This window comes from Amblyraja radiata, chromosome 1 (genome assembly GCF_010909765.2).
Source record: "Amblyraja radiata isolate CabotCenter1 chromosome 1, sAmbRad1.1.pri, whole genome shotgun sequence".
In the NCBI taxonomy this organism is placed as follows: Eukaryota; Metazoa; Chordata; class Chondrichthyes; order Rajiformes; family Rajidae; genus Amblyraja; species Amblyraja radiata.
The window spans coordinates 138,619,635-138,642,609 of NC_045956.1; the positions used below are offsets into that span (position 1 = coordinate 138,619,635).

The window sequence follows — 22,975 nt, forward strand, 5'->3', positions numbered from 1 at the left end:
TGAGACCAAATCAGGACGGCTGTGTATGGTTTGGTCTTCATATTTAAGGAAAGATGTGGTGACAGAATAGAGAAGGTTCACTAGGTTGATTCCTGAGATGAATTAGCTAATTTATGAAGAGAACTTGAGGCACACTCTTTGCCATAGAGGTGGCAGGTGATCTTATTGATAGGGTCGAGTCTGAGAGGATGTTTCCTCTTCTAGGGGTATCTAGAAGAAGGAGGCTAAATTTCAGAACAAGGAGTCACTTTTAAGATGAAAATGATTTTCTTCTCAGAGGACTGTGACAATTTGGAATTTCTGAGGTTCAGTGAAAAGCATTGTTTTACATGCGCTCCAAACAGATCAGGTAATACTACACATAAATACAATTAGGCCAAACAGCGGGAAGATAAAGGGGAAGCGATAGGGTGCATAATATAGTTCTCAGCATTGTAGCGCATCAGTTCCATAGACAAAAGTCCAAAGTCCGCAATGCGGTAGAAGTAAATTGGACAGTATCCCAGCTTATGGAAGGACTGTTCTGATGTCCAATAGTTGTTCCTATATCTGGTGGTGTATGCTTTCAAGGTTCCGCACCTTTTGCCTGATGAGAGCAGGGAGAAGAAAAAATGACCAGACTGGGACAATTCTTTGTTCAAGAAGGAAGTGGCGGCGCTGCCCTGGCAGCAGCGGCTCGCCTGCAGTCCGTTTGTTTTTACTTTTTTGTGTTGTTTTTTTTCGTTTTGTCTAGTTAAGTTTTTGGTTTTTAGGTTGTGTTTATGTGGGGGGGGGGGTGGGGGGGTGGGGGGTTGAAACGGGGCTTGCTGTCTCTCCCTTCGGGGGAATGCAACTTTTTTGTCGTATCCCCCTTCTCTGCCTCCGTCTGTGCTGAGGCCTAATGGCGGAGCTGGCGACCTCGAGACTCGGGAGGCAGAGCTAGTCAGGACTTGCCCTGGGCTCGCTCCCGTGAGGGCGGTCCGGCTCGGGGCTGGAACGGCGCTCCCGTGAAGGGCTGTGAAGCTCCCGTGAGGGCGGCCTGGCGCGGGGCTGAGACTCTCCCGTGTTGGAGCCGAGTTTGGCTACACAGTACAATGATGTTGAGGTTCCTGTCATGAACTTTGTACTTTCCCCTTGCATTTAACCTCCCAACGTGCAACACCTCATACTTGTCCAGATTAAACTTCTCACATCTTATCAAAAACTCAATTCAGTTTAAGACATAAGTACCCTGGACAATGCAATGATAACTGTTCCTAATTAGCCTATTCTCTTCCAAATATAATTAAATATCTTATGTGATCCTTCGCTTGCTATAAGGAGAAAAGAATGTAGTACAAGAACTTTATTACTCTTATTGAGCCGTTTCTCCATTTTACTGATAAGACAAAAGTGAGTGGTTTTGCAGGTAGTGAGGATGGTTGGGGGCACTGCAAGCCGGCAGCCCTGCCAGCAGCGTGTTAGTTTTTCTACTTTTTTTGTTTTTTAGTGTGTTTTAATGTATGGTTTTTAATGTTTCTCTGTGTGTCTTGTGTGGTGGGGGGGTAAGGGGGAAACCGTTTCGGTCGCCTCCTCCACGCAGAGGCGACTTTTTCTATGGCGCCTCCCCCGTGGCCTAACAGCAAGGATCGGTGCGGCATTTCCCGGTGACGCACCCGGGGCTTCACCTGCGGACGCAGCTGCGGGTGCAGCGTGGACTCTTGTCGTGGAGCGTGTGAGCCCTCGTTGGGGCTCGGCGGAGGGGAGCGCTCCATTCGCTGGCCTTCAGCAGCCTGAAGCCGGGGTCTGCAGAGTTCCAGCCGGAGCGGCATCCTGGGCCTGGGATCCCTCGATGGGGACCTGGGAGGAGAAGAGCTCCGACCGCCGGCCCGTGGCCAACTTTTAGCACGGGCGCGGCGTGGACTTACCATCAGGAGCGGGATCCCTTGCCGGGGACCCCTGGAGGGGAGCTCTGACTGGTGGCCCTGCGGTCTGCGGTGCTTCCGGCTGTGGTGTGGCGGGAACTTTAAATCTTCGACCGCTGGCCTGCGACCTACACCAACTTGAAGCCGCGTTCTCCGGTGGGGAGGCACAGTTTCAGGACTTACCTGGACTTTTACCTGTCGACTTATCTGGACGCCCGCAGCGGCGGCTGTGGAGGGTTGAGGTCCCGACCACGGGGTAAAATGGAGGAGGACTGGCCAAATTTTGTGCCTTCCACCACAGTGATGAATGCTGTGGTGGATGTTTATGTTAAATTATTATTGTGTTTTTGTGTGTTCTTTTTCATTGTACCGCTGCTGGCAAATTCATTTCACTTGCACTTTATGTGCAAGTGACGAATACAACTGATTGATTAATTGATTGATTGGTTGTAAAAGATTGCAGCAGGATCTAGATCTACTGGCCAGGTGGGCGGACGAATGATTGATGGAATTTAATACAGAATTGTGAGGTGTTGCATTTAGGAACGTCGAACAAGGACAAGACCTACACAAGACCTAAATGGTAGGCCTCTGGGTAGTGTTGTAGAGCAGGGGGATCTAGGAGTACAGGTGCATGGTTCCTGGAAGGTCGAGTCGCAGTAGATAAGGTGGTCAAAAAGGCTTTTGGCACTTTGGCCTTCATCAGTCAGAGTATTGAGTATATGTTTAAGAAGGAACTGCAGATGCTGGAAAATCAAAGGTACACAAAAAAGCTGGAGAAACTCAGCGGGTGCAGCAGCATCGTTGCCTATTTCCTTCGCTCCATAGATGCTGCTGCACCCGCTGAGTTTCTCCAGCTTTTTTGTGTACCTATTGAGTATAGAAGTTGGGAGGTCATGTTGCAGTTGTATAAGATGTTGGTGAGACCGCATTTAGAATATTGTGTTCAGTTCTGGGCACCATGTTGTGGGAACTATATCGTCAAGCTTGTAAAGGTTCAGAAAAAATTTACGAGGATGTTGCCAGGACTAGAGGGTGTGAGCTATAGGGAGAAGTTGAGTAGGCTGGGTTTCTATTCCATGGAACGCAGGCGGATGAGGGGAGATCTTATAGAGATGTACAAAATAATGTGAAGAATAGATCGGATAGATGCCCAGAGTAGGGGAATCGAGGACCAGAGATGACATAGGTTCAAGGTGAAGGGGAAAAGATTTAATAGGAATCTGAGGGGTAACTTTTTCACACAAAGGTGGTGGGTGTATGTAACAAGCTGCCAGAGGAAGTAGTTGAGGTTGGGACTATCCCATCATTTCAGAAACAGTTAGACAGGTACATGGATAGGACAGGTTTGGAGGGATATGGACCAAGCGCAGGCAAGTGGGACTAGTGTAGCTGGGACATTGGGCAAGTTGGGTGCGAAGGGCCTGTTTCCACTCTGTATCACTCTATGACTACTGACCAATGTACCAAAAAATCTAATTAGACTCACGAGTGAGCTCACTTCACTGAAAGTGAGGACGCAAGATATTGCAGATGCTGGAAACTTGGGCATAAAACAGACTGCTAGAAGAACGCTGTAGGAAAGAACTGCAGATGCTGGTTCACACCAAAGATAGACAGAAAATGCTGGAGTAACTCAGCGGAACAGGGCGCATCACTTGAAAGAAGGAACAGGTGTCGTTTCAGGTCAATTCTGAAAGGTCATCCACTCCTTCTTTCCAGAGATGCGGCCTGTCCCGTTGAGTTACTCCAGCATTTTGTGTCTCTTTGCTAGAAGAACTCAATGGGCCAGGCAGATCAAAGATATGATCAGTCTATTTTCCTCCACTGATACTGCCTGACCTATTGAATTCCTTCAGCTCTTTGTTTCTTGCTCATTGAAAGTGAATTCATGCCAACACAAAATCAGTCAGATGGTGTTTATCTGTGCCTTTTATGAACAATTATTTAACTAAAAATGTAGTTCACATGCAATCAAATAGTTTACAAATCTGATGACACTTGTTTTACAGGGGATGGCGTTTCTGCATAACAGCATAATTGGGTCACATGGAAATCTTAAATCATCCAATTGTGTCGTTGATAGTCGTTTTGTGCTAAAAATCACAGATTATGGTTTGGCCAGTTTTCATTCATCATGTGATAATGAAGATTCGTATGCATCCTTTGCAAGTAAGTTTAAGATGGGCATATGTTTTGCAATGGAAACATTTACATTTTAAAGATTCACATCCATGCGAAACTTGAAAAAAGGGTAAGTGAAAATGACAGTTGATGCAAATGACTTTTGAGTAAGCTTAGCTGTGTGACACTAAGACAACATTTGACCAAAGAGCCCTAGTCATTGTGCAGCAAAGAGTTTACCTTCCGATAGTTGGAGTCACGCTACACACTGAAGAAAGTGGATGTGGTTGTCAGAAGTCAATCATCCCAACGATACTTTACTGTCACATGTACCTAGATACTGTGAAATACTTTGTTTTTGCATGCAATCCGGTAAGATCACACAGCAGACCTCACCTAGGCAGTGCACAACGAGTCACCACGTTTCTGGTGCCAACAAAGTTACATAATGTTCATTGATCAGTCTCATCTTCTCGCAGCAGCGAACCAGGCCTGCCGTCTCACATGGTAACAGACATCTCCCGGGTCCCCATTCGATCTCAGCGGCCCCTCGTTGTGCCCCCCTGCGTACTCTGCGGTTGACTGCCAGGAACCCCAACATTTTCCGCCACCTCCCGTACGTTCTTGGCAGCTCCCTGCCAGTTTCCCAACGTTCTCGGCTGCCCCCGGGTCCAGTTTGCATCATTATCACAGGAAGTTCTCAGGGCAGCGTCCTAACCCAACTACCTTCAGTCTCATCAATAATCTTCCTTTCATCATGAGGTCAGAGATGGGGATGTTTGCTGCTGATTGCACATTCAATTCCATTTGCAAAGTCTCAGCCAATGAAACTGTCCATGCCTGTGTGCATCAAACGTAGATGGCATTCAGAAACTGGGTGATGTGGGCCAATAACCTATCCTTGACATTACCATGATATCATTGCTGATTTCCCTGATTCTGAAAATCAACATCCTAGGGATCACCATGTGATCAGCCACATAAATGCCACGCCTACAAAAACAGTTCAGATACTGGATATCCCCTGTTGAGTGATTTGCCTCCTGACATCCCAAAGCCTTTTCACCATTTACATAGCACTAGTCAGGAGAGGCAACTACAACTACTCTTAAAAAAACTCTGCTCAATCCAGGTCAAAGCAGTCCACTTGATTGGCACTCAATCCATCACTGTAAATATTCATTCTGTCCACCATCTAAGCACAATGACTGTAGTGTGTGCCATCGATGAATATACTGCAGTTAGTAGAAACAAAGAACTGCAGATGCTGGTTAATACACACAAGGACACAAAGTCTGAAGAAGGGTCTTGACCCCAAACATCGCCTCTCCATGTTCTCCAGAGATGCTGCCTGACCTGCTGAGTTACTCCAGCACTTTGTGTCCTTTTGAATATACAGCAGTTATTCATCTAGACCATTCCAACAACACCTCCCACATCTATCACCAAGAATGTCACGGTCAGTAGATACATGGCCACATGCCATTTCCTCTCCAAGTCACACATCACACTCATTTGGAAATATGTTGCCATCCTTTCATTATTGCTAAGTTTACATCCTGGAACATTCTACCAACAACTCCCTCGAGTACCATCAGCTGAAGGACTCCAGCAGTTCACAATGGTAGCTCACAATTCTGTGGGCCATTAGGGCTGCCGATTTTTCCAGTAGAGCCCAGATTGGATGAGTGGCTGTAGAATGCCAGCCAGGGATGCAAATGAAAATTGAGCAGGAATAGTCTAGGAATATCCAATGTTTCTTCTTGGCAAAATAAAAAGATACTGTCAGATTTGGTGAAGCACAGTGCTGAACCAAATTAAAAGTATGTCTTTCTTAATTAAGGAAGACAAGGGAATTTTAAACCTTTGCTGGTTGAAAAAGTTATGTTTTTTAAGTAAAATGCAAGTTTGTTTTCTCATGCCAAATTATCTGTGAGAATGGTTAGTTTACTAAATATACCATGAATGAAAGAAGTATCACACATCAGGATTGTGCCAAGATAAAGTATTTATATAATGACAGCTATAAGATTGTACAGATGATCTACGTTTAGTATGTTGCAATTAATCGAAAGGTAAAATATTGTAATGAAAAGAACCAATTAAAAGTTATTTAGAATTTCAACTTGGCGGGAACTTCATTCCTTTGGTAAATATTTTCCTACACGTTCTTTATAATTACTCTCAGCTTGCAACTACTCCCTACCCAGAAGATTAAGCAAATTAAGTATAGATGCGTATTCTTTCTGTCACTATTATAAGCTAAAAGTGAATGGCTAAAACATTTTTTTCTGGGCACAGCACTCATTTATAGAGTTGTATACTTCAATGTATGTCTTCCTTCTATTAATATTGAGGCCAGTCATTTGACCAAAAATAATTCAATGGCATCCAATTCTTTCAGAATTGTGGCTTCACTATCACTGATATAAACTTACTTCCAATCAGTGTATTTTGTCAGATGATAGGTGGCAATGTGATTTGTGAACTCGGGGTAATACTACAAGCTTGTATGCCAGAGGTACACTTGACAAATGGATAAAAAGTGTAGGATGGAACTGCAGATGCTGGTTTACACTGAAGATAGACATAAAGTGCTGGAGTAACAGTGTACCTCGGTACACGTGCCAATGGGAGTATAGGAGTAAAGAGGTCCTTCTGCAGTTATCCAGGGCCCTGGTGAGACCACATCTGGAGTATTGTGTGCAGTTTTGGTCTCCTAATTTGAGGAAGGACAACCTTGCTATTGAGTTCAAGTTCAAATTCGCATTTATTGTCACTTAACCAATTAAGGTACAGTGAAATTTGAGTTACCATACAGCCATACTAAGAGAAAAGAACACAATACACACATAAAATACAATTTCACATAAACATCCACCACAGTGGAATCAACACTACTCACTGTGATGGAAGGCAATAAAGTTAACTCATCTTCCTCCTTTGTTAACCCATGGTGGTCGGGGCCTTTGAACCCTCCGCAATTCGCTGCTACACCCCCCCCCCCCCCCCCCCCCCCCACCCCCTTCCTCCCACATAAACTAACCGAGAAACATTGAAACACACATTTAAAACATACTTAGAATAATAAAAACAGAGAAGAGACGTGACAGACTGCTGGTGAGGCAGCCATTGCTGGCGCCACCCAGTGGTGCAGAGTAGGTTCACAACGTTAATCCCTGGGATGGCGGGACTGTCATACGAGGAAAGATTGGAAAGAGTGGGCTTGTATTCACTGGAAGTTAGAAGGATACTTGTAGAAACATATAAAAATTATAAAAGGAATGGACAAGCTAGACGCAGGAAAAATGCTCCCAATGTTGGGGGAGTCCAGAACCAGGGGCCACAGTCTAAGAATAAAGAGGAGGCCATTTAAAACTGAGATGAGAAAAATCTTTTTCACCCAGAGAGTTGTGAATTTGTGGAATTCTCTGTCACAGTAGGCAGTAGAGGCCAATTCACTGGATGAATTTAAAAGAGTTAGATGGAGCTCTAGGGGCTAGCAGAATCAAGGGATATGGGGAGAAAGCAGGCACGGGTTACTGAATGTGGATGACCAGCCATGATCATAATGAATGGAGGTGCTGTATCAAAGGGCCAAATGGCCTCCTCCTGCACCTATTTTCTATGTTTCTATTAATAAACTAAACTGAAACTGAAAATGAAACATCTCTGGAGAGAAGGAATGGGTGATGTTTTGGGTCTGAAGAAGGGCCTCGACCCGAAATGTCAACCATTCCTTCTCTCCAGAGATGCTGCCTGAACCGCTGAGTTACTCCAGCATTTCATGTCTATAAATGAATGAAACGTCTTGCATCATATTCCCATTCTTGAAGTTCCAAACATGGAGCATAGATTAATAAGATTACTCGTGGTTAGTCCAGACATCATTTTATTTAATTGTTAGATTACGTTTAGCATGGTGGGGTGGTCATAGTCCTCAGTACTTTATATTAACCGTCATACTGTGCATCTCTTTGAATTTGCCCTTAAACATCCCCACCCCCACCTAATCATCCTAGTTAGCGGGATCTTCAATGTAGAAAAATAATTTCTGCCAATAATCCCGACTTGTAGCCAATCATTCTTTTTGCACACGCTGTCAATGGGTATTGCATGTAAAATCACTGCCTGAGCACAGATCACTCTCCCAAACAATAATGAAAATACCAATAAACTGTGGCAATCGTACTGAATATTTCTTTATGAGACAAGATGTTTCTTTCATACTGAAAAGCAACCACTGAACTAACTGAACAAATAAACACTGGATACATGACCATGATAGTAATTTATCCCATTGGCCATGGAGTTTGCAAATTTTGGAAGTTGCATCTACATGTGACCCACCTGGATGTGTTTATCAATTGTGCAAAGTAATGCATGTTATATAAACTTTGGAGACTGCAATTTTTAAATTTCCACTGTCTATTTTTGTGCAACAGAGAAACTTTGGACAGCACCAGAATTAGTCAGGTGGAGAAGGGCACCATCTCAAGGTACCCAGAAAGGAGATGTGTACAGCTTTGGTATTATACTTCAAGAAATTGCCTTGAGAAATGGTCCATTTTATATAGAAGGAATGGATCTCAGTCCAAAAGGTATATTGTTTTCTTCTATAATATCCTCCGTTGAATTATTCGTCAAATAAATTAATTTATGTTTGATCCACATTTTTGTGATTTATAAAATACATTTTAATTTATTGAACTTTTTTATTTTGTTATCCATTAGTACTGTGTTTACAGACCTGTTATGCTGCTACAAGTAAAAGTTTCATTGCAAGAAACATTTTCCCGATGTTGGGAACTATTCCTTCTCTGCAAAAGTAAAGTTTTGTTCAAAATATCAGCTTTCCCTTCGAGCAATAGTATAAAACAGTTTATTTTATTTATCTGGAAAGAATGCATAACAGGCAAACCAGCTAATATTATGTAATGTTAAATTAAATATCAGAAAAACATTTTAGTGGACAGTTCTGTGAACAGTGCAAGTATGATTGCTTTTATTTTTAAGAGCCTTACTCCTAAAAATAAAATATGTTGTATCAGTACAGCTGAATATTATCTTGCACTTTGTTACATTACAAAAATGCTTTCACAATCGTCATTGCAATTTCCTCATCTTTTCAGAAATTGTGCAGAAGGTCACAAATGGTCAGAAGCCATATTTTAGGCCAACAACTGACATTAGTTATCACAGTGAAGAACTGGGCAGCTTTATGGAGAGGTGCTGGGCTGAAGATATTGTTGAAAGGCCTGACTTTAACCAAATTAAGATTCTGATTAGAAGATTTAATAAGTAAGTAATAATACACCACTGCATTAAAAACTGCGCATATTTCCAGCAATGTCCAGGATAAACTGTGACTTGGTATTGGGCTGTAAAATAATTTAATATAAGATTTATAAATACGGGGAGTATAATTAAATGCAGAAGCAAGATAATTTTTCTGAGTACAACAGGTACAAGTGTTAAGATACATGAGGATAGTGACAGAAATGAGAAGCGTAACTAAATTTAGATTTGTATCTAATCCTGCAACAAAAGGGTCAAATTGACTTCCATCTGCTTGTGCGGTAACATATCTTTTCAACCATACTTCTTTGCTTCCAACATTTTCAGTGAGGGCAGAAGCAGTATTTTGGACAATTTGCTGTCAAGAATGGAACAGTATGCCAATAACCTGGAGAAGCTTGTAGAAGAAAGAACACAAGCCTACCTTGAGGAAAAGAGAAAAGCAGAAAATCTGCTCTATCAAATTTTACCTCAGTAAGTACAAACATTCATGTTGATCAAAGCATGCTTGTCTAATCTATTATAATATAACTCTGATCTTGGATGTTTGGTTGTGGGTTTGCTTGCTTCAACTTTTTCTTTGATTCACATCTCCTCGAAAACCCGATGCGGTAACGGTGACATTTTCATATATTCCGGTAGAGATTTACCTCATGATTTCAAAAATCGCCTCATCTGAAAATTTGATTCATTATTTGCTGAGTTTTTTACTAATATTGTTCACCAATCTGACATCTTTTTAAAATCTAACGAGCTGGATGATGTCACAATGCCTCTGCTCTTCGCGGCAAGCTGCGCAGAGATTTCAAGGCGCAGCCACGAGCTGTGAGTTACGTGGCCCAGCCGCCCTCCCCCCCACACCCCGTCGTGCTGCACGCTCCGCTGGGCTCCTTGAAGTTCTACAACCTGGCGGCGGCGGTCATTATCGAAGCGTGGGCGCGGACAAGCGCGGTGGAAAAGTGACCGTGGCGGCCGTCACAGGGGACGACCTCCTCTCCGTCTTCCCTGCCCGATCGTCTGTCACGCTGGTGGGTGGGCATCCTCTCGCGGAAGCCACAATTGGCCGGCCCTCTGCTGCTTTTGACCGTCCTCAGATTGCTCCGGGCCTCGCTCTGGTCCACGCCGGCCTCAGCCTAGCTGGGGAGGATTCTGCTCTATGACCTGGATAGGTGCTGCCTCTGCCCCCTCCCTCTCTACTCACTTCCCGGGACAGAGAAAGAGAGAGAGAGAGGGGGGAGAAAGGAGGGGGAAGGGGAGAGGGGGGGGGGAGGAGTGGGGGAAGGAGAGGGGGAGAGGGAGGAGAGGGGAGAGCGAGGGAGGGGGCCTTCCCTCTCTGCCTCCCCCTCTCTGCCTCTCCCTCTCTGCCCCCCCCTCCCTCTCTGCGACCGTGACCGTTCCCTTTTTTCGTGCCCCTCATGATCATATAAACCTTATTATAGTTTCCCCTCAGCCTCCTATACTCTAAGTAAAAATGTAGTAGCTTCTCCCTATAACTCAAGCCCACAAGTCCAGTTAACATTCTGGTGAATCACTCCTGCACCTGTTCCAACTTTTTTCCTATATATGGGCAATCAGAACTGAATATAGTACTCCAAATGTGGTCACATAAATGACTTACACAACTGCATCATGGTATGCCATCACCACCCTGTTCATCCGGCCTGGGATTGAGTAGGTATGGCATCAAATCTTTATAGCCTGGGGATTGCCCCAAGTTATATTTGGTTAAATAAATATAAAATTATATAGTATGTTCGTGCATGTTAATTATGCAACCAAACCAAGCCTGTGGTGTAGATTTTCTGCTGCTGGCCTCTTACCACAGAAACACTACAGTGGTCTCCTGGAATGGAAATTGTACCCACTCTATTCCAAATGGGACTTGCATTGAAAGAACAGCCCACTTTATGTAGAAAGACACTTTGTTTCACTATGTATTTAGAACCAGGTAAATCCTGTACATTCTCATTGTTCAGGTGTAAATCAAGTTTAAGCGACATCCATTTAATGTGTAGGGCCATGAGATGGTAAAGGATGTATTTGTCTCTGACATCAGGACACAAATGAACTGATTAAAACCCAGAAATGTTTCAAAGCACTTGACCAAGAGGATACAGGAAATCTGTTTCCTCTGTTAGAGGAAACCAGAACTAGGAATTGTAATCTCAAAATAAGGGTGAGCTATTTAGGATTGAAAAGAGGAAAAATACCTTCACTTAGAGTGGTGAATATTTAAAGTAATATGGTTTATTTTAGATCAGTGTATAGCTAGCAAGGCCAGCATTTTTTGTCCATCAGTAATTACTCTCTGGGTGGATGTGCAAACCTTTTCAAAATTTAGACCTTAAAAGGATGAAGAATAGAAAGATTAAACGTGAACTTACCGTTTGAAGTTTGATCTTTATTTTATGAGAAGTTGAAGTGAGGGAGTAAGTGAAGAGCCCGCCAGCCCGCATGCTTCAGAGCAGCTCTATGAAACCACAGACAAGTTGCTGAACTTAAGCTATAGAAAGATTAACGACCTTAGAATTACCGAATTATCTTTATGAGAAGTAGGGTTGGGAGTGGAGGGCACGTATTCCCTCACTTCAACTTCTCATAAAATAAAGATCAAACTTCAAACGGTAAATTCTCGTTTAATCCTACTATTTTATATCAAAGTAACGTGAGTGACTACGTGAAGCCTTCAAAGCTCTGTGGTTTTATGCAGTAACCCAATCTGTGTGTGAAACACTTAAACAGATAAACCATTAATTGTAGAAAAACATGGGTTATTAATACCATGATGCTAACTTGCATACATGGCCATTACTCTTAACCAGAACATAGTCCCAAATGACGTTGAGTTAGACAATAACTCATGCAACACTGTTCAGAATTCTATCTGCAAATATCCAGACATAAACCAAATTTTTTAATTTCTTAACACGCACTATGTAAGCCTCTTGCTGGATGATGAAAGGGAACTATCCATTCTATTGGCTGCTAATGAGCCATCAGCAATCTCTTGAGAGACTATTAAATAACAATAAAGAAACTATCTTTCATCTCATAGGTACTAGCAACCTCAGTTAGGTACTTGTATACCTAAACACCCCCAATCTCCGCTCTGGTGGGTATGCGTGAACTCCAAATGTACGCAACCATGCCCATTTTGCTTATGAGATCATTCCCATAACAAGCTACCCTAATGTCGGTTACGACCCAGAGACCGAGCCAGAGATTGAGTAAAGATTGTGTTCTTTGTGCTGAAATCAGTTGCTAAAAGAATAATCAACTTAAAAAATACTGCTCCCATTAGGAATACAGAAGAATATTTGCATCATTTACTAATATAAATTGCACACTACGATTACTGTAGGCTTTTAGAGCGGTCATGTAAAAGACACCCTGCAAAACGTTAGTGAACAGCAGGTGAATAACCAATCATTTATTGTCCCATTTATGGGACTATAGAGAATGACAAAGCAGCACAAGCAGTGTCAATTGTGCTATCACACTAACGCTTCTCTAAGCCCAAACTGAAATCAACGCAAACCTCTGTTACTTCCGTTTAAAGGTAACTCACATATTTTGTTCACAAAGTTCCCATACAATCGTGCAGAGCTAGCTGCCCGAGAAAACAGGCTGCCCCAGCCATCACTCGTGACCGAGTAAATAGGAACTGCTTCAGCCGCCTTGCCATGGCCTGAATGAATAGGCAAAGTTGGCACTATTAAATTTCATGTTGCCTCATCCTTAATATCGCAAGAGGTAAACCCCTAAGTTTTATCAGCTACAAATATTGCATGTTATCTAAAACTCGATGACACAATGCCCTTTGATCTGAGTAGAGCAGCATTAGCTTCCACCACTGGCTTTGTAACACGGAGCATAATTTTGGCACCATCTCCAAAACTCTCTTCATCGGAGTGGGAGGAATATTGCAACCCTGAAGCAGGTGTTGCTACAGGCGTATGACTTGAATTGCCTGTGCATGCCTCCATAACACGGAGCATAATTTGTGCCACCATCTGATCCATCAGATGTTCCAATTGAGACAAACATAGAAACATAGAAATAGGTGCAGGAGTAGGCCATTCGGCCCTTTGAGCCTGCACCGCCATTCGATATGATCATGGCTGTTCATCCAACTCAGTATCCCATCCCTGCCTTCTCTCCAGCCAATTACATCTGCATAGATGTGGGGACAGAATCCTCTTGTCCCGAATCGTCTGAAAGGACTTATCTCACAGGCTTGGCTTTGGTTTTGCTCCGACTCGGGGTTGCCAAGCTGCTCCCTCTAGGAGCCGAATCGGAACTAGCTGTGCAGATCGGCGCTGCCAGCGACTCCGAAGTGGCCATCGGCTTTCCGCACTGCCCGCGGTCTTCTGCTGTTGGTATAAATCATCGTTATTTATTGTACTTACCAGAGAGGTTGCACCTGTTAGTGACTCCGAGTCCTTGCTCCCTTCTGGAGCCTCAACAGAGTATTTCAGGGTAGGAAATAGAGCGCAACCCTGCTCCAGGTGTTGCTACCTCAGGCCTCTGGCCTCCATATGACCTGGATCACCCTCTTTCCGATACTCCCCACGACAGAGTGGGAGAAATACTGCAACCCTGCCAGGTGTTATGGACTGCAATGGCAAGTCAAATTTCACTACACCATTTGGTGTATGTGATAATAAATGTCTTTTGTATTCAATTTCATTTAAAAAAAACTTTATTGGCATGATAGGATACCTTGTGTATGTTTTTAACTTTTATGTTCCTTTTTAACTTATTGCTAAGTTCTATCTCCCTAGTACTAACAAGGTATGACAGGGAAACCCTCTTAAATCTAAAGGCTAGGGCAAACGGAGACTTTTTAAACTCTGTACTCACTGACCCAGCATGGCCATCAGAGATCAGCAGAAGCTGCTGCAGCAACAATGGGAACTCGGCTGCAAGGAAAACCCGGATAAAACATAGAGGAAAGCGGGGGGAGGGGGGGGGGGATTAAGAATAGGCTGAGAGCCCAAGCCTTTCGTCCCCCTCTGCCCAGCATTTTTCTGGCGAATGTCCAGTCCCTGGAAAACAAGCTGGATGACCTCAGGGCGAGGGTCAGATTCCAGTAGGACATAAGGGACTGCAACATCCTCTGCCTGACTGAAACATGGCTGACCTCACTGATTCCGGATCAGGCAATCTTCCCAACCGAACCCTTCACTGTCCATCATGCTGACAGAACAAAGCATCTGGGAAATCCAAGGGTGGAGGTGTCTGCTTCATGACCAATAACAACTGGTGCAACCCTGGAAATATCAAGATGCTTTCCCATTCCTGCTCGCCAGACCTGGAGCACCTGACGATCTCATGCCGCCCATTCTACCGTCCCCGGGAGTTCGGCTCGGTGATCATCACAGCGGTCTACTTCCCACCGCATGCGGACACCGACGTGGCACTATCGGCCCTACACGATGTGTTATGTCTACATCAAAACAAGAACCCGGATGCGACTATGGTGGTGGCTGGAGATTTTAATAAATCAAATCTCAAGAAGGTCATGCTGAACTTCTACCAACACATCACGTGTGCCACCAGGGGGGGAGAGAACATTGGACCACTGCTACACGCCGTTCAGGAAGGGCTACAAGGCCGTTTCACTCCCTCCCCTAGGAAAATCTGACCACGCTGCCATTTTTCTGCTGCCGGAGTAAAACCAGAGGATAGTTCGGGAAGCGGCAGTGACGAGGGACGTTAAAGCGGTGGTCCGACCAGTCCAGAGGCCATGCTGCAAGATGCACTGAAACCAACTACCGGTAGCACCCACCCCCCCCCACCCTCATCCGCAAGTGCCGGCACCTCCTTAGCTGATGACCTGAACACCTTTTACGCTCGTTTCGAGATGGGCAACACCACCCCAGGTCTGCCGACTATCGACCATACCACCAGCGGGCTGGCTACCGAAGCTGAAGGGAGGAATGTGCACACATTCTCGCTGTCCGAGCACGACGTGAGGAGGGCTCTGACACGGGTGAACCGAGGAAAGCTGCAGGCCCCGATGGCATCTCGGGGTGAGTATTCAAGTCCTGTGCTACGCAGCTAGCTCCGGTGCTCACTACAATATTCAACCTCTCCCTGGACAAGTCCGTGGTCCCTGCCTGCTTCAAAAATCCATCATTGTACCGGTACCAAAAAATGCCTCCCCAGCCTGTCTGAATGACTACCGTCCGGTGGCCCTTACCTCGGTAGTCATGAAATGCTTTGAGAGGCTGGTGAAGAAACACATCTGCACCTTCCTCCCTCGCAACATGGACCCATTGCAGTTCGCATACCGTCCGAACAGATCCACGGACGATGCGGTCTCCCAGGTTTTGCACACCGCTCTCTCTCATCTTGACAGCCAGAAGGGGGGCTACGTGAGGATGCTGTTCATAGACTTCAGTTCAGCCTTCAACACGATAGTCCCCACCAGACTGGCCGGGAAGCTACTGGAATTAGGGCTCAACACCCCCCTGTGTGCCTGGGCCCTGGACTTTCTCACCGCCAGGCCCCAGGTAGTCAAGATGGGAGGGAATACATCAAAGTCCCTCACCCTGAGCACAGGATCGCCCCAGGGTTGCGTCCTCAGCCCCCTATTGTACTCCCTGTACACACATGACTGTGTGGCTAGGTTCAGCTCCAACTCAATAATTAAGTTTGCTGATGACACTGTGGTGGTGGGCCTGATCTCAGACAACTGATGAGAAGGCCTACCGGGAGGAGGTGGCTGATCTAGCACTCTGGTGCCAGGACAACAGCCTCCTCTTGAACATCAAAAAAACTAAGGAGCTGATCGTGGACTTTAGGAGGGCACATCATCCGAGGACGTACACACCATTGAGGATAAATGGGGATCCTGTGGATAGGGTGAGCTGTTTTAAATATCTGGGAGTCCACATCTCTGAGGATATGACATGGACATCACACGCCGCAGCACTCGTGAGTAAGGCAAGGCAGCGCCTTTACCACCTCAGGCAATTGAGGAAATTCAGAGTGTCTCGAGGATCCTCCAGTGCTTCTACTCAGCGGCTGTGGAAAGCATCTTGTCCGGAAATATTACCATCTGGTTTGGGAATTGCTCTGCCCAGGACAAGAAGGCTCTGCAGAGAGTAGTGCGTTCGCCGAACGCACTATGGGAACTTCACTCGCCCCCTGCAGGAACTATACAATCAGGAGGTGCAACTCCAGAGCCAATAAAATCATGGGAGACCCCTTCCACCCCTGCAACGGACTGTTCCAGCTGCTACGGTCAGGCAAACGCCTCCAGTTGCCATGCTGTGAGAACGGAGAGGTTGAGAAGGAGTTTCTTCCCAGAGGCCATTGTGGACTGTAACTATCTCCATCAGGGACTAACTTTACTGACCGTTTTCCCTTCCCATATTTATATGTAAAGATAGTGTGTGTTTATGATTGTGTTTATAGTTTGTTTGGTTGTTTGTTTGTTTGCTTTTTGCACAAAAGTCCGCGAGCATTGCCACTTTCATTTCACTGCTATCTCGTATGTGTATGTGACGAATAAACGTACTTGACTTTGACATTTATATTGTCAAAGTATTAAACATGACCTTTGTATCTATCTGTTACGATAGTCACAAACGTGGACCGAGCGGCGAACGCTATTAAAAACCTACCAACTCTATTTATAGCCGCCCTATAAATAGAGCATACACTATATGCTGCTCTACAGCGTAAGCTGAGCCAACCTCAGTCGGCAGCATCTATGTTTAACATTGCTGGGTGCTACGGCAGCTGAGCTTACCTGGCGGTTGCTCCTGGCCGCGGCTATTTTTAACTCACCGGCTGCTGCTAATCTATTGCAGCGATCGCTGACCTGGCTGCGCCTACAGCCGCAATATCAGATCCTAGCTCCTTACGGAGCCTCCATGGCGGCCTCCAGATCTGGACCCCTGCTCCCGTTCGGAGCTCAAATGGCGGCAGCCGCTCAGGGCCGCTCAGGTAATCCGGGCCTGCTGTGCTGCAACGGCCCGCTAAAAACACAATTAACTTACCTGCCAGAACAGTTTAGAACTGCTCCAACTCCCGCGCCATGCGTCGATGTATTGACGCACAGACGGATGGCGGGCTCTTCACGTAGTCACTCACCTGACTTCGATATAAAATTAGTGATATAGATTAGTCAGATCAGAGGGCATGCACACCTGGGGTAGCTACTGGAAGTGAAAATGGGCTGGGAAAAGGTTTTCAGTGGTAGACCATAAGCACTCTGAGTATTGGTGTGGTGTGGTGACGCCTAACGGCAGCGGCTCGACGCAGTCCGTCTGTCTTTTTTAAAATGTTTGTCTCATTAAATGTATGTTTTGATGCTAGTTTTATCATTTTTTTAGCTGTGTATGTGTGTGGGGGGGGGGAGCGGGGGGATCGTTTAATCTCTTCCCTGTTCGGGGACCCATCTTTTTCCCTGTTGGGTCTCCGATGTCGCTGGGCCTAACATCGTGGAGCCAGCGGCGGCCTCCGGCCGGAACCAACCTGAGGACTCCAGTCGCGGAGCCTGCGGACTCGCCATCGCGGAGCTGGCCGACTTCAGAGGGGAAGAGCTGTGGTGGCGCACGGCTGCGACCTGACTTCGGAGCTTCGGAGTCTCCGGCCGCAGGCCCTGTGGACAGGAACATCGGTAGCTCACAGGTCCTGGTGGGAGACTGCTTTTCGGAGCTCCCGCAATGGCAACTTCTCCCGCTGGAATGATTTAGAGCGGGGCCTAACATCGCCCAGCGCGGCTTAACGGCCACGGGACTTACCATCACCTGGACCACGGGAGAAGAACAAGGGAAGACTTTTGCCTTCCATCAAATTTAGGAGGTGCTGGAGAATTCATTGTGATGGATGTTTGTGTAGAGTGTGTTAAGTGTGGGTCTTGGGTTTTATTGTAATTGTTACGACCTGTAGAAAATGCACTTTTGTTCAAACCCAAGCTGTTTGAATGACATAAAAGGCACTATTCTTTTCTATTTGGGTCAGCAATTAGTTGAGTAGGAAGGAAGTGCAGATGCTGATTTACTCCGTAGATAGACACAAAATGGTGGACCCAGAGGGACAGGCACAGATCTCTGGATAGAAGGAATGGTGATGTTTCCGTTGAAGATACTTCTTCAGACTCAACCCAAAACATCACCCATTCCTCTATCCAACAATTAGTTTGTGATGTCTGCCTGCTCTCCAGTTAAGATGATTAACACCATGACTCTGGTGCATCGGCCATGAAGAGATGGTCAGGATGCAGCTGCAAGTGGTGGAGCAGTAAATTGCCATGCTGAAACCAAAGCTTTCTCCCATATTGCTCTGCAGGATAATTAATACGCAGACAAACAGATCCTGATATTGTCGTAGTCTATTTATAATTTGCATATTTACAATTCATGGGGACACACTTGCCAAAGCTTTGATGTGGCCACTGGAAATACAACATGAGGAGAAATAAGGGAAGAGAAAGTGACCATTGATGCTTCCTGTCCAGGCTGTCCATGAATTCATCAGAAAGCAACTGAAAGCATTTATTTCAAGAGGGCTTGTAACAGGGATGTAACACTGAAGCTCTAAGGCACTGTGAGACCACATTTGGAATATTGTGAGCTATTTGGGCACCTTATCTAAGGAATGATGTTGCTAGCTCTGGAGAGGGTCCAGAGGAGGTTTACAAGAATGATTCCAGAAATGAGTGGGCTAACCTATGATGAGCATTTGTCGACATTGGGCCTGTACTTGCTGGAGTTTAGTAGAATGAGGGGACACTCATTGAAACGTACAGGATAGTGAAAGGCTTGGATAGAGTGGATGTGGGGAGGATGTTTTCACTAGTGGGAAAGTCTAGGACTAGTTTAGCCTCAGAATTAAAGGATGTTCTTCTAGGAAGGAGATGAGGAGGAGTTTCTTTAATCAGATGATGGTGAAATCTGTGGATTTTTTTTTGCCACAGAAGGCTGTGGAGGCTGTCAGTGAATATTTTTTGTAAGGCAGAGATAGATAGATTCTTGATTAGACAGGTGTCAGAGGTTATGGGAAGAAGGTAGGAGAATGGGGTTAGGAGGGAGAGATAGATCAGCCATGATTGAATGGTGGAGTAGATTTGATGGGCCGAATGGGCTCATTCAACTACTTTTTATTATGATCTGTGCAGTTAAATCATCAGTGTTGATTCTCCAATTTTAAACTCCTGCCTTATCACTCTCAGAGATCATCATGGTGCTGTTTTGTCACAATGTAAAATAAATTAATCACAAAATAAACATTCCAGATTAAATGTATGAAATAGGTTAGACCACATTCCATCAAAGTTTAAGTAATCAACCGTGTGCCTGTTTTCCCTGTCTTACACACCAACGCCTACTTCCTTAGGAGACTGAGGAAATCGGCATGTCTCCAATGACTCTTACAAACTTTACAGATGCACCATAGAAAGCGTACTGTTATATTAATAATAATAAATTTAATATTTAATGGGCGCCTTTCATACAAAATCTCAAGGACACCTTACATAGTAATCGGAATAAAAACATATAATCGGAGTAAAACAAGTAATTAAAGACATCACAATGACACAGATTAAAAACAGAATTCAATCCAAAACAGAAAATCAAAAACACAGTGTGAAGAGAGAGCAGCGGCAACCAATTCGTGCCAGCGTCCACTCTCCCTTCACGGCAGCCATCTTGGACACAGACCTACAAGATTACAGTTAGACATCACAGCTTGGTTTGGAAACAGCTCTGCCCAAGACCGCAGTAAATTACAGAGTTGTAGATACAGCCCAGTCCATCACACAGACCAGACTCCCCACCATTGACTCCATCTACACCACGAGTGCTTGAAAAACCGCCACATAATCAAAGACGTGCTGGTCATTCCTCCTTTCTCTCTGCTCCTGACGAGCAAATGCTATAGAAGCTTGAAAACACCACACACACCACCGATTCAGGAACGGCTTTTCCCCTCTGTTATCAAGATTTACTTCTACCCCATTGTGGACAGTGACCTTGTCTGTGGAACTGTTGCACTACAATACTGAGAACCATATTATGCACAGTGTATCTTGCCCTTTGCTCCGCATATTGTACTCCATTGTACTTAATTACGGGTAATGATGAGTCACAGTATAGGAGGGAGATCGATCACTTGATTGAATGGTACCAGAACAACAACTTTGCTCTCAACATCAGTAAATCCAAGGGGCAATTTTGACTTTAGAAGAGGAAGGCTCTTGTCTTCATCACAGAGTCAACAACTTCAGGTTCCTGGATGTGCATATCTCTAAAGATCTGTCATGGGCTCACCAATTGATGCAATCCCCAAAAAGCCCATTAACACCTCTACCTCCTGAACAGATTGAGGAGAATTGGCATATCAATTAATATTCTCTTGAACTTCTACAGGTATATGGTGGAGCATATTGACTGGTTGTATCATGGCTTGTTCGGCAATTCAAAATCCAGGGTTGGAGGATATTACAAAAAGTGGTCCATCACTGATACTGACCTCCTCTCCATCAATAGGATCTATAGCATCATCATGGTCCCACATCACGCTGGCCAACTCTCATTACGCTCTACTATTGGGGTGAAGGTGTAGGTGTCTAAATACTGTGACTCTAGTTTAAGGAACAGTTTCTTCCCAAAAACCAATAGGCTCTTGAACATTAAAAAAAAGTTTATGAACGACAAACTCTTTTTGGACTAGGAGTTCAGGCTTTGTTTACACTAGTATTGTTTTTTTTAATTTAATTTCTTTTGTTTATTGGATCATGAATATCATGTTTACAGACCTGCTATGCTGCAGAGCAAGGCATTATAATAAGTCATTGGCACTGAATAAGTCATTGTTCGGTTTTGGTGCATTAACAATGAAATATTCTTGACTATTCTTGAGCTTGACTTGATGCTAGTTATGTATGGTGTTATCTGTTCTGATGGACAGCATGCAAAGCAAAGCTTTACACTATACATCAGTACACGTGACAATAACAAACCTAAACCTATGATACGGCTTTCAAGTCCTAGGATTGAGTCTTTGTACCTCAGGATGTATTCTTAGATTGGTGAAGGAGACATGCTGTTGGTTGCAATGCTAAACATGCATGGATCCCTGTAGAGAAAAGCCCACTGTCTTGGATTCTTGATTCCATAAATCGAGCCGCCAAAGCCACAAGAAGTCTGCAGGCAGCTGCAAGTGTAAATAACAGTGAGTGCTGTTCATTCACTGCTGACCACAAAATCCATGCCAATAAACTTCAACATGATTTATGTAACTACAACCTGAGTTTGAAGCTAGGTTTGTTAAATAAGATTCATGAATATTCCTGCTGGATTTTCCAGTTGCCAGTGCCAGCATGTGCTGAGAGGGAAGATCAGTAAATTATGGACCCTGGCCATATTCTGACTGGAGGGACTCCAGTGGTAGAATAGTTTATAACAGTGTGACTTGTTTACATCAAATCACTTGGACTATCAAACAACAAATCCCATTTGATCAAACCAGTCCCACTGTCACTTATGTTTTGCTTGGTCTTCTTCACATCTTTTCGAACTTCCCAATTAAATTAATCTAGTCATTTTTTTCCTTCACCATGCTTTATCCATGTTCACAGGTCAATGGATAAAAATGTTCCTTCTGCTTTTGGTGTTGCCTTTTCTCAAGTGGAAACACTTTTGCTGTGTCTATCCATTGAACTTTTATTTCTCTCTGTTTGGTCATTTCTCAAAGGTCTCTTCTGAACCAAAATACTTTTCAGCGTTCTCTGCAATCCTCTAAATGTTTTACAAATATGGCAATCAGAATGGCACACAACTCCCTAAATGTGTGCTCCTCAAATACAAGACAAATTCAACATCTGTTCTTCATTACCCACTTTGTGGAAAGTCATGGACAGTAATCCAGCAATGCCAGTCCATTGATTCAAAACCAAGTGCTATTCAATAGGAGAGTACACCCTTCCTTGGATTTATGGTATGCACCTTGAAGTCTGCCCACTAGATCTCTGCTAGGTGAATGTGGTGAAAATCCAACAGGTCCATTGATGTCAATGGAAAAGAAAGCTTATAATATTATTGTTAAGTACCAGTCACTGTAAGTATCTGTTCTGTTTCCTTTTATTTGATTTAATTCCAGGATATAGGGACTGTCATATGTGATAGAATGGAGCGGCTGGTTGTATACTCTGGAATTAGAAGCATGAGAGGGGATCTTATTGAACATATAAGATTATTAAGGGATTGGACACACTAGAGGCAGAAACATGTTCTGATGTTGGGGGAGTCGAGAACCAAGGCCACAGTTAAGAATTAGGAGTAAGCCATTTAGAACAGAGATGAGGAAAAACCTTTTCACCCAGAGAGTTGTGAATCTGTGGAATTCTCTGCCTCAGAAGGTAGTGGAGGCCATTCTTTGGATGCTTTCAAGACAGAATTAGATAGAGCTCTTAAAGATAGTGGAGTCAGGGGATATGACGAGAAGGCAGGAATGGGGTATTGATTGTGGATGATCAGCCATGAACATATTGAATGGCGGTGCTGGCACGAAAGGCCGAATGGCCTATTTCTGCTATTGTCTATTAATTGCTTCGATTATATGTGTTTATTATAAAATGCATTCTCAATTTAAAAAAAAAAAGTTAATCATTTAATTAAAAAATGATAAAATGGTTGTTTTTCTATTAGAGG

General features: G+C 44.3%; 1 protein-coding gene across 2 annotated transcripts in view; it reads left to right on the forward strand.

Moving 5' to 3' along the window:
• The window catches only part of npr2 (natriuretic peptide receptor 2), a 173,620-nt gene that overhangs the window by 123,881 nt on the left and 26,764 nt on the right, over nucleotides 1-22,975 (forward strand). For both annotated transcript variants that reach the window (XM_033031408.1, XM_033031400.1), the window contains 4 exons: nucleotides 3,896-4,055; nucleotides 8,453-8,608; nucleotides 9,140-9,308; nucleotides 9,633-9,779. In XM_033031408.1, coding sequence (XP_032887299.1) covers nucleotides 3,896-4,055; nucleotides 8,453-8,608; nucleotides 9,140-9,308; nucleotides 9,633-9,779 — 632 coding nt within the window. The remainder of the gene's footprint in view (nucleotides 1-3,895; nucleotides 4,056-8,452; nucleotides 8,609-9,139; nucleotides 9,309-9,632; nucleotides 9,780-22,975) is intronic.